Source organism: Vicia villosa, linkage group LG2, assembly GCF_029867415.1.
Source record: "Vicia villosa cultivar HV-30 ecotype Madison, WI linkage group LG2, Vvil1.0, whole genome shotgun sequence".
Taxonomy (NCBI): domain Eukaryota; kingdom Viridiplantae; phylum Streptophyta; class Magnoliopsida; order Fabales; family Fabaceae; genus Vicia; species Vicia villosa.
This window is the reverse complement of record NC_081181.1, coordinates 67,199,232-67,212,294: the sequence shown is the minus strand read 5'-3', so window position 1 is coordinate 67,212,294 and position 13,063 is coordinate 67,199,232. Positions and strand designations below refer to the sequence as shown.

Below are 13,063 nucleotides of genomic sequence, written 5' to 3'. Positions count from 1 at the left end.
TTCACTAAAAAAAGACACTTAACTTAAAAAAAACACTAATAGAAAGATAATAATAGAGAAAGATAGTGAAAAACTTGGTTTTTTTTTCTGTGTCCAAATCAAATGAACCAAGTCTCTATTTATAGAGAAAAAAAAATCATGAATTTTGGTATAAAAAAAAAAATTAATTTGCAACGAAATAATTGAGTTCAAAGTATTAAATGGATAAAAATCTGGCCAGCCAATCACAAACAGCCAAGTGGCATTAATTATCTCTTTTCTCTTTCTCTCTCCGCGTGGGATAAAGCCCATTCTCACTGCCAGAGAGTGGCTCACACGCGCCAGCTTTGGGCCATTCAGGCGCTGCCACGTCATCCTGTGGGACAGTTTACTTGGTGTTGAGTTTGTTCAACATCTCTCTCCTCCAACACACACTCAACACCACTTTACACACCCCATTGCACATCATTTTCCCATGTTGACTTCAATTCAACTCACCATTGCACTTGGTCTAATATAAATACTTTATACTAGGCATCCCATCAATTTAGTCTTGATACCCATGTGACTATCATTATTTTTTACTTGTTTCTGTTAGACGCTGGCCTAAGGATCTAGAGGGGGGGTGAATAGATCTCTCTAAGTTTTTAAGGATTTTTCTACTGACTTGAGCGAAAGCGGTTCTGAATCGACTTGCGTCTATTCTGGACCGCTATTGCAAAGATCGTACGTGTTTCAAAACCAAAGAATAAGTGGAATTGATGGTGAAGTAATATGATAGCTAACCAATACGTTTAACAACTGAAATCCAATTAACTTCTAGATTGACAACTTTGATTTGCAATGCAGTAAGATTGGATCAAGCAAAAACACAAACACTTGGTGCTTATAACCAATTATGAACAGAAAGTAAAAGAGAAAGTAAAAGCGACAAGAACACGATATTTGTTTAGGCAGTTCGTCGATCGTCCTCGCTACGACTACGTCTGCCCCCAATTCCAAATTGAAATTGGGTAATCTTTCATTAATGTTGAAAGTAGTATATACAAAGAAGATAACAAAGCGATAAACGATAAACCAATTATGTCGATCCTTTGAATCTTCTTCCCCCTTAATCTTGAGCAAGATCAAGGTTATCCAAGAGCTTCACTTCGATTCCCTTCTGCAGTGTCTTGATTCCTTGAACTCCCCGTTCCTCAATCGTTACACTCAGCCGAATCCTCAATGAACGCCTCTTGATAAAAACCCCCAAGAACCACCCGTCGTGGAGGACAAAACCCGCAGATTTTATTCACCAACAAACCCCACGAACCTTCACCCACTAGGAATCTTCAATTCCGTTCCATGGACGTTATCGAACTCATCACTAACCCGCAACGCAAGAATGATTATGTGTAATTGTGTTGGAGATGATGAAGAACGAAGATGAGAAGCGTTTGTGTATCTTTCAGTCGTTGGTGTTGATTGAATAGTTACCCTTGCACAATATATATGATTGCATAACAGTTAGAACCAAGAAAAACTGATTTTTGAACTTTCTTGATCAGTTAGGTCGACCACTTGTAGTGCTTAGGTCGACCTAACAGAGCTTGCAGAATTTTTCTCCCAGTTAGGTCGACCTGTTGAAGGAGTAGGTCGACCAGAATCCTTTTCTGATGCATTCTGGAGACTTTTTCACAGATCAGGTCGACCTAGTTGCCATGTAGGTCGACCTAACAGACTGATGTGAAGATTTCTTCATTTTGAGTCGACCTAAATGGTCTGTGAGTCGACCTAGCAGAGGTATATGGATTTTCCTTCATTTTAGGTCGACCTAGGTTGATAGTAGGTCGACCTAACTGCTGATTTTCTGCATTTTTCATGTCCAGCTTGTGTTGAGTCGACTTATATGCCAAGAGGATCACCTTGTGCTTGCTTTCATGAGTGATCAAATTTCTCCTTGTTATTTGAATGCTCATTTGAGTTTGCCATAAATCAAAAACATCTTTGAGTGTAATCTTGTATTCACAAACTCCCCCTTTTTGATGATGGCAAACCAATACTCAAGAGCTTTGGTAGTAAGTGGCAAGGACTCAAAAGACTCCCCCGTACATCCAGCATCTCTCTCAACAAAGCTCCCCCGTACACTCAGCAGCTATCTCCCCCTTTGTCAACATCAAAAAGAGAAAACAGGAGAGCAGAGTAGAAGAGAAACAAGAAAAAAAATAAAGAATACCGGTAGTCATGGAGATAGATAACACATAAAAGGTGAAATCATAAGGGCTAATCATGTTTTAAAGCAAGCCAACAACATACATAGTAGTTCAAGAGAATTATAAAAGAGAACATAGAGTGCTACATCATATTAATGTTTTTAACAACAGAACAAAACAACAGAAACTTAATGGCATGAAATGCAATGAAATGATGATATGATGAACGATATGTCCTAACGCCTGCCCCTTCTTCCTCTTCCTCTTTGAAATGTGTGAGGTCGATCTTCTTCAACCTGTTCCAACAAATCCAGCACCGTCATGTTAAGAGTGTTGAAGCTTTGGCTGATGTTAGCATGACGATGCAATGCCGTTTCCTCAAACTGATTCTGCCTCAATATGGAGTTGGATGCAAACGTCTCAAAATCGTTCCTTTGTTCCTGAACCAAGCCGTACAGAGATTGGTATTGCCGTTGTTGTTCCTCATATCTATCTTGTTGAAGCTGCTGCATGGTTTGAAATTGAAGCTGTTGAGTTTCAAAGTTCTGCTGTTGTTGAAGTTGCATAGCTTCAAGCATAGATATTATGTTGGATTGATCAGGAGGAGGTGGAGCAGTGTATCCCCAAGGGATATCCTCTTGTTGTGGGGGAACATATCTCCAATTTGCATCTGTGTCATGAGCTGCGTCTTCCATGGTATGATCCTCCATGGTATGGTCCTCCTCATTTGCTATTTCTTGATCGTTTCCCTCTTCCTCATTTCCTACATTGTTTCCAAACTCCGTAGGATCGTCATAGTTGTAGATAACCTTCCCTGTTCCTTTTTGAATGAGATAATAAGTCTTCCTCACAGGATTCCAATGATATCCCATAAGAGTCAAGGTGGTTTGTGAGAATTCCTGGGATTGATGTACGCGAGTGTAGTGTAAGTGATCAAGTCGCATACCAAAGTGATTGACAATTGTTTGAATGATTGAACCATAACATAGGGCTGTAGTTTTCTGTTTGACTTCATGAAACTTAGCAGCAAGGAAGTGAGGCCAGTGTAAACGCGTTCTGTTTTGCAGCAGATACATGAGCACCACTTCATTTCTTTCAATTCTCGAATATCCTCCAGCCCTTGGTCTGATGATTCTTGAGATTACCCAGTTCAAGAGTCTAGGATCTCGCTTCAAATGACCAGCTGTTATTGTTTCATTTGGTCTATCAAATACGGAAGGATCTTTGAGGATTGACTTCATGTAGGCCTCATGATCATAGTTTCCCGGTACATCCCCGTCTACCATACGGAGTTCATCACCAACGATTGTCAGACCAAAAATACTAATCCAGACCCGTTTGTCAACAACATGCGATCTAGATCCCATTTTGAAACGGAAGTTACAACCGTCTCCTTTTGTAAATCCTGCATAGAAAGCCCTAACGGTATCCTCACAGTACGGGGTATCACATTGCAATAAGGGATGAATATTTTGATGTTCAATTAACGCAGCGACATCAGGGATATTCATGTTTTCGACAAGATTTGGATCATAAGTGTATTGCTTAACAACTTTCCTTTTCATCTGCCATTTCTCAAAGTTTTCTCTACAATCAGGGTGAACAAGAGCACTTACCGGTTGAGATGATGAACTGGAAGCAATTTCCTTTCCTTTTCTTGATTTTGGAGGCATGATTGGAGATGCTTTGAGTGAGAGAGGGAAGATTTTTGACAGTTTAGAGTTTGAAGAATTAGGGTTAGCCGTACCAAAAGGGATGAGAATGAGAGGGAATGCAAGAATGGAATGTTTTGAATGCATGACATTGGGTCGGGTCGACCTAACAGGCCCAAATATGGAAAAGTTTACGCAGTAGGTCGACCTAAAGTGAAGCTGGGTCGACCTAACAGAAGTAATAATACAAATAACCAAATTAGGTCGACCTAATTTGTGAGTAGGTCGACGCAACTGGCCCATTTTGGTTTTTCTAAAGAACCTTCTTATGTAGGTCGACTCAAATACAGGGTAGGTCGACCTAAGTTGCTTTCAATGATGAAAATGCCTTGGAAATGTTTCTATATGATGTAGTTTTGTTTTATCATTTGCTTGAATGCACAACCATTGTATGTTATGAATGAAATGATGAACACATATACATAAGTATTTGAGAAGAGTAGATAAGAACACATGAAGTCACTATAAGCATGTTAATTGATAGCATATTATAGAATCAATGAAATTTTTGGAAGTGAACAATGTGCATGTTACCGCTTTCTTAATATGTAGGTGTTCTGTCTTCATTGTGTGACACCCTCTTGTTAAGTGTCGATCTTTTGGTTTTCAGTCTTCATAGATGACATATCAAGAGAGATATGCCTTCTTTTATGTGTCTTGAACATCCTTTATCAATGGAATCGTCAACTATCAATGATGTCAAGACACTTTTCCTGCAAAATTAATTTAGAGTGGAAGGTCCCCAATCTTCATTGGGTCCTGGATGGTGAGTACACAATTTGTTGCACTTAGGCAACCATTGAAATACTCCTTTAGGAACTAAAATTCTCCTAAATTTGCATTTTTCAATGGTATGTCCCTTTTTGCAACAATAATGACAGGTAATATGATGAGAATATGGAGTTTTGCTAGTTGATACTTTTGGTACAAAAGTGTATTTACTATATAAAGGAGTATATGATCTTTTGAACTTGTTTGGATCAACCGCAAAAGTCACTTTTGGTTGTAGAGCCTTGTCTAACTTGGCTTTTAAATCTCTTACTTCTTTTTGCCAAATGTGACATGTCTCACAACCAAACCATGATGTAGGATCTAATTCAACTTTGTCCTTTTGAATGTCTAGCATAGATTGTTTTAAAGCTTCCATATCCTTTTCGGTTTTCTCAACTTTTGATTCAAGATATGAAAAAATTTTCTTATTTGAGGCCAAAAGTTTGAAAGCTTTAATTGCATCTCTATGTAATTCTTCAAAAGCGAGTTTTAGTTGAGAATGAGATACCTTATCTACAAGTTCAGGTTTAAGATGACTTACAGCTTTCTTTTTCTTGTTTTGATGAGCCATGAGACATAGGTTTGCTGATTCTTCTTCATCGCTTGACGAGCTTTCACTAGATGAATCACTTTCCCATGCTATGTAAGCTCTTTTAGATTTGTTATGACCTTTGCTTTGGTTCTTCTCCTTTTCTTTCTTAAGGTATGGACAATCCGGTTTGTAGTGACCGGCTTTCCCACAATTGAAGCAAAGACCTTTGATCTTTCCTTTGTTGTCGTCATCTTGTTTGAACATGTTTGATTGCTTTCTATAGTTGATCAATCCTTTGTCGGAATGTTTTGCTCCATTTTTCTTTAGATATTTGTTGTATCTTCGCACAAACAGTCCCATTTCCTCATCATCGGAGTCTTCGTCATCACTTGTGTCACTATCCTTTGGCTCTCGTTTTGAGGTCTTGGAGCTCGAAGCTTTTAGAGCTATTGACTTCTTCTCTACCTCTTTCTCCATGTTCTTTTCTTTCTTTGTCCTCTTCTCATGCATGTCAAGGCATTTAAGATGCTGTTCATGTTCCTCTAGTTTACCAAAGAGAGTGGTAATGTCTAAAGTGTTGAGATCATTTGCTTCCTTAATTGCTGTAACTTTGGGCTGCCATTCCCTGTTCAAACACCTTAAGATTTTGTTAGTAGCAACTGCATTGGAAACCGGTCTATCAAGAGAATTTAATCGATTTTTCAGGTGAACGAATCTTTTCTGCATGCTTTCGATGGTTTCACCATCTTCCATGTGGAAAAGTTCGAACTCTTGAGTTAACGTATTGATCCTAGCTAGTTTGACATCATCCGTTCCCTCGTGGGCAACTTGCAATGTGTCCCACATAGCTTTAGCTGATCTACAATGGGAAACGCGATAGTATTCATCAACTCCTAGAGCTGAGATTAGAATGTTTCTCGCTTTCCAATCGTATGCATATTTCTTTTCATCTTCAGCATTCCAAGTGTCTTCTGGTTTTGGAACAACTGCACCAGCTGCATTTGTCATAGTGATCTGAAATGGACCATTGACAATAGCTGTCCAGATGTTCCTATCAATTGCATTGATATGGACACACATACAATCCTTCCAATAGCCGTAGTTTTCTCCGTTGAAAACTGGAGCTCTATTATGAGCCCCTTTAGGTCCAGAAGCCATCTTTCCAATAAGTGTTTCACGTAGCACGGAATAAACCAGAGCTCTTGATGCCACTTGTTAGACGCTGGCCTAAGGATCTAGAGGGGGGGTGAATAGATCTCTCTAAGTTTTTAAGGATTTTTCTACTGACTTGAGCGAAAGCGGTTCTGAATCGACTTGCGTCTATTCTGGACCGCTATTGCAAAGATCGTACGTGTTTCAAAACCAAAGAATAAGTGGAATTGATGGTGAAGTAATATGATAGCTAACCAATACGTTTAACAACTGAAATCCAATTAACTTCTAGATTGACAACTTTGATTTGCAATGCAGTAAGATTGGATCAAGCAAAAACACAAACACTTGGTGCTTATAACCAATTATGAACAGAAAGTAAAAGAGAAAGTAAAAGCGACAAGAACACGATATTTGTTTAGGCAGTTCGTCGATCGTCCTCGCTACGACTACGTCTGCCCCCAATTCCAAATTGAAATTGGGTAATCTTTCATTAATGTTGAAAGTAGTATATACAAAGAAGATAACAAAGCGATAAACGATAAACCAATTATGTCGATCCTTTGAATCTTCTTCCCCCTTAATCTTGAGCAAGATCAAGGTTATCCAAGAGCTTCACTTCGATTCCCTTCTGCAGTGTCTTGATTCCTTGAACTCCCCGTTCCTCAATCGTTACACTCAGCCGAATCCTCAATGAACGCCTCTTGATAAAAACCCCCAAGAACCACCCGTCGTGGAGGACAAAACCCGCAGATTTTATTCACCAACAAACCCCACGAACCTTCACCCACTAGGAATCTTCAATTCCGTTCCATGGACGTTATCGAACTCATCACTAACCCGCAACGCAAGAATGATTATGTGTAATTGTGTTGGAGATGATGAAGAACGAAGATGAGAAGCGTTTGTGTATCTTTCAGTCGTTGGTGTTGATTGAATAGTTACCCTTGCACAATATATATGATTGCATAACAGTTAGAACCAAGAAAAACTGATTTTTGAACTTTCTTGATCAGTTAGGTCGACCACTTGTAGTGCTTAGGTCGACCTAACAGAGCTTGCAGAATTTTTCTCCCAGTTAGGTCGACCTGTTGAAGGAGTAGGTCGACCAGAATCCTTTTCTGATGCATTCTGGAGACTTTTTCACAGATCAGGTCGACCTAGTTGCCATGTAGGTCGACCTAACAGACTGATGTGAAGATTTCTTCATTTTGAGTCGACCTAAATGGTCTGTGAGTCGACCTAGCAGAGGTATATGGATTTTCCTTCATTTTAGGTCGACCTAGGTTGATAGTAGGTCGACCTAACTGCTGATTTTCTGCATTTTTCATGTCCAGCTTGTGTTGAGTCGACTTATATGCCAAGAGGATCACCTTGTGCTTGCTTTCATGAGTGATCAAATTTCTCCTTGTTATTTGAATGCTCATTTGAGTTTGCCATAAATCAAAAACATCTTTGAGTGTAATCTTGTATTCACAGTTTCAAATTTATTTTTTAACTTAATCACCTTACATTTTATCTTCTCATCTTCTCCAAGTTTCTTTACATCAAATACAGTCCAACTTCCTTTATTTTTAAATTAAGATTAATTAACCTCTTATGGTAAATATAGATGTTTATTGAGTTTAACATAATTTTTTATATTAACATAGCATGTTTCATTTTATATTAAAAGATATTCCTTTTGCTTTTAAATTTTTTAAATTAATTTATAAGGAAAAATTCTAAACAAAAACATCTTAATAAGTCACGATTAATTTCATACCTATAAAAGTAATTTCATATTAAAAAAAAATAGAATTCATGAAGCATACGAGGCTACCATAGGTTATTACTACTAGTCACATTTTTTTTTAAGAGGCAAAAAGAAGTTTATTTACTAAAGAGAAGCTAGACTAGCATAAGCTATGTCAAGTCTCAAGAAAACAAATGTTCAGCTAGGTACAGATGAGAATTCATCAGAAACCTAGCACAAAGTTTAAAAAGACTGAGACATAATTAACACCAGGAAGGACACCTAGAAAACAACTCAAGAAAGCAATACACACCAAACTAAGAACACCACACCACCTAACAGGTCACCTTCTACTCAATTAATGCTCTGCAGAAAACAGCAAATGAGTTAGTACAAGTTACTCCAATATAGTATGCTACTACACTAACACTATGTTTGGTTGATAAAAGAAAGTAGAAGGAAAGAAAGTAGAAGGAAAAAAAATAAAAGGAAAGAATGAGAAAAGAAAGTGAGATGAATAATTTAATTGTTTGGTATGAATGAAAATAGGAGGAAAGAAAGATAAAAGTTTCTAGAAAGTGAAAAGAAATAAAAATATATATTTATAAAATGACAAAGATATCCTTGGAAATGACAAAAAAATTCAAAAGAATATATTAAAATTGAAATGGAAGAAAGGGTACATTAGTATTTTTAATCAACATTGATATACTCATCCCACTTTCTTCTCATTTTAGCATGGAAGATTTATTTAAGTGGGACCCAGCAAAATGTAATCCTTCTTTCAACTTTTTGAGAGAACCAAATGAAGGAAAGATATCGTTTTCCACGCTTTCTTTCTTTCTACAATCAATCCTTCCATCTTCTTTTGAAACAAACACACTGTAAAGCTTAACTCATTGTTATTATTATTATTATCACTGTGGACAATAAATTCCGAACCGTCCGAATCCGGTCTAATCGGTTGCAAAAACAAAATCATGGATATTTGCTTTTAGACGGTGGAAAACTAGTAGTATTTTACCATTCCTTTAATTAATTTTATACTACTAGTATTTAATAACTTGTAGTACTATCATAAAGTGATAGGCAGCTTTTTCAGATAAAGATGGAGTAATTTCTATTTTCAAGTATCTTACTAACTTTTGTAGTGGACTGGTAGTCTTATTTTTTCTCCCATGCTTGGTAGTTTCGATGAAAGAGTAATTTTGATACTAGTATATTTTTTACACTCAGTCACCACTCTTCCTCTCTCTCTAAAACATAAGCTGATGCTACTTCTTTCCATCTCTTCACTTTACATATTTCTCTTAATTTTTAACTTATGTATTCTTCTGCAAGTGTTGATGTCTTTGGTTATGCTTCAATATATATTGATGTTTTTATTTGTTTTTTATGTTAACCCACATTAATTCATTAATCATTCTTCATCCATGTTATTATATCATTTTTCATCAAATTTGTATAGCCTACTCAGTTGACTCGTTGTTGTTAACATGAAATTAGAAAATTATACCCCGTACCCCTACGTTTATCCCAATACCCCGACAATTTTTTAAAAATTCCAATTTTATCCTTTTTTACTTTTAATTTTTTATTTTTATCTTTTATTTTTTCATTGTTACTGTTTGTGCGGACGGTAAGGAGAGAGGTGGAGATTGTTACGTTGTCTGAACCGGATAACCAAACATGCAGTTTTCCGGTTTGTTTTTTTAAACTTTCATCAACCGGATATCCCAGGGATGGGTATTCCGGTTTGTTTTGTTTCAACTTTTCCCAACCGGATATCCCAGGGATGGGTATTCCGGTTTGTTTTGTTTCAACTTTTCCCAACCGGATATCCCCTTTGTGGGTATTCCGGTTCTTGTTTTTTTTAATTTTTTTCCTTTTTTTTTAAATTACTTTAATTTTAATTTTTTAATTTTTTTAATTATATATTAAACTAAATTAATTATATATATTTAGGTGTGGATCCTCCTTTGAAGAAATGCGATGTAACTCAAACATGTGTGGATACAACTGATGTTTTTGTAACTGGTCAAAAATTTGCTACAAGAGAAGAGGCGATAAGTTGGATTAAGGACGTTGGAATCAGGAATAAAGTAACAGTTATAATAGCTCGTTCAGATATCAAAACAGGCATGCGAGGAAGAAGTGATAAATTAATATTTGGTTGTGATAGAGGTGGAAAATACAAAAAAACAGATAGCGAAACCCAAAGTGCTAGTAAGAGATGTGGTTGTCCTTTCAAAATTAGGTCAACACCGTCGAAAGATGGTTCTGGATGGAAGATCGATGTAAAATGCGGAGTACACAACCACGGCTTACCTGGTAGATTTGAAGGTCATGCTTTCGTAAGTCGACTAAATACAGATGATAAGCAACATATTGTTGATTTGACAAAACGCCATGTTCCACCAAGACACATATTATTGTCATTGCAAGAGCGTGACCCGGAGAATGTCACTCGGATCACGCAAATATACAAACATAAGAGTAAGATACAAAAAGACATAAGGGGTCCTAGAACAGAAATGCAACAATTGCTCAAGTTGGTTGAAGAATCAGGTTATGTTTACTGGAGTAGGAAAAAGGACGAGTCAGAAGTTGTGAGAGATATTTTTTGGGCACATCCAGAATCAGTGAAGTTGTTGAATATGTTTCCTATTGTATTGATTATGGACTGCACATACAAGACAAACAAGTACAGGCAACCGTTGTTTGAAATAGTTGGTATGACATCAACTAAATTAACATTTGTTGTTGCATTTGCCTATATGGAATCTGAGCAGACAAAGACTTTTTGTTGGGTATTGGATAAGTTGAAACAGTTGTTTATCAAGCAGGATAATTGTCCTCAAGTAATCTTGACTGATAGAGATCTTGCTTTAATGAAAGCCATTGAAACAATATTTCCAAAGACAGCTAATTTGCTTTGCCGATTTCACATCAACAAAAACGTGAAATCAAGGTGTAAGGAACATGTTGTGGATGATATGCGAGAAACAGTGGAGAAAATGTGGTTTGAACTGATAAAGGCTAGTGATGAGATGGAGTACCATCAACGGTTGAAACAACTTGAGGATGCATGTGTTGACTCTAAAGGTTTTATTGATTATGTGAATGACACGTGGTTGACACCGCACAGACATCGATTTGTCGAAGCATGGATCAATCAAGTGTTACATTTGGGCAACACAACAACAAATAGGTATGTTTATGTGATTTTATCGACATTGTTTCTTTATATTAATATTACAGATAATTAGTTGTTTTTTTAATTTAAAGGGTGGAGTCTGCGCATTGGAAACTTAAGCAAATGTTAGAGAATAGCTTAGGTGATTTTTGCAAATGTTGGGAGGCTATGAATGACAATATCAAGATACAAGTGGGCAACATTAGAGCTTCATTTCAGAAGAGTTTTTATGAAGTTGAGCATGCACATACTAGTCCTTTTTATTCAAATTTGCGTGGTTCAGTATCAAGAGCTGCATTGAGGCAGATTGCTGAAGAGTGGTTGAGGATTGACATGGTGGGTACCGATACGCAAAAGTGCGGATGTACTCATAGAAAAGTATATGGGTTACCATGTGCTTGTGAGTTAGGGAGATATACATAGAGTGGTGATGCGATACCATGTGCTTGTGAGTTATGGAAGGAAATCAAGATATAGATGCAGATGATGGATCAGAAATAGACATGACAAATGCAATCGATGAAATTTGGAAAATGTGGAGGTCATTAGATGTTGTCGGAAAAAGAGCATTAAAAAGAAGAGTGTGTGAGATTGCTTATCCAACTACAACAAAGATGTGTCCACCGCCTGAAAAAATTAAAACCAAAGGAGGGGTTAAGAAAAAAGGGAAGAGACTTGTGGGATATGATGTTTATCCTGATCCTTCAGGATATGAGTATGTTGATCAATCACATTTGAGTTCTCAAAAATCTTCAAAGAGGTTATATTCACAACTATCCCGAACCTCAAAAAATAGAGAATTTGATAAATACATTGTACAATTTCCAGATTACATCAGACCATTTATTGATGACATTGTTGATGTAAGAGATGATGGAAATTGTGGTTTTAGAGCCATTGCATCTTTGCATGGTTATGGCACAGATGGATGGTCAATGGTTCGTCGGGATTTGGAGAAAGAGATTATAGGTCCTAGAAGCAAGTTGTATGAGGATTTATTTGGTCAACGCCTTCCAACAGTGAGATCATCGTTGGTGATAGAAACTTTAGGTCAACAACCATCAAATAAATGGATGACGTTACCTGAGTTGGGCTATGTAATAGCTAATCGGTATAACGTTGTTCTCGTCTCTTTAGGTCACCTTAGTTTGAGTTACTTTCCTATGACGAGTGCACATTCACCTAATGCATCCATTTACTGTATCGACTTTGTCAATGGAAATCATTGGGTTCAGGTAATTAGAAACACATTTTTCGTACATTCAATCCCTATTCGTGTTTTTCTGATATTTATTTTGTGTGCAGGTAAACATGAATGAAGGATTCCCGTTGCCACCTGTCACAACTGATTGGACGAAATATCGCACAAAAGATGCAACTTCTTGGATAGTAGGATTTGCCGGGCGGTTACAACATTGGCAACGGCTAATGCCTATACTACCAAAACATGTCAGCTTAGATTGATTTTATGATATTACAACATTAGTACTATTGGATTTTAAATGTTGCCAAATGGATTATAAATAATTAATCTCAAACTATAAGTCTTATAATAATACAGACGTCTACAAGTCTCATAACAATACATAAGTCTCAAACTAAAACATAAATATAAACATAAAATGTGACATTGTGAGATATTGGATCGAACTCTAGTATTGTCGAAGGGTAGCTTCTTGGTTCGACAGTTCGACAGAGTTAAGCATAAAGTCGAAGGATTGTTCACATGCTGGTGTCGAAGTGTGCATGCTGTAGTCGAAGATGGGTCTAGCATGCAGATGTCGAAGATGCTAG

General features: G+C 37.0%; 1 protein-coding gene across 1 annotated transcript; it reads left to right on the top strand.

Moving 5' to 3' along the window:
- Window positions 1–11,724: 11,724 nt before the first annotated feature.
- Window positions 11,725–12,733, top strand: LOC131649276 (uncharacterized). Its single transcript, XM_058919047.1, has 2 exons — window positions 11,725–12,504; window positions 12,575–12,733. Exons 1-2 carry the CDS (start codon window positions 11,725–11,727, stop codon window positions 12,731–12,733), a joined length of 939 nt encoding a protein of 312 aa, XP_058775030.1.
- The last annotated feature ends 330 nt before the right edge of the window (window positions 12,734–13,063 follow it).

Excerpts from the sequence above, each read along its gene's own strand:
- LOC131649276 (XM_058919047.1), top strand. The coding sequence starts at position 11,725 with ATGGAAGGAAATCAAGATATAGATGCAGATGATGGATCAGAAATAGAC. Across the intron at positions 12,505-12,574 it reads ATGGAAATCATTGGGTTCAG|GTAAACATGAATGAAGGATT; the intron begins GTAATTAGAAAC and ends TTTTGTGTGCAG.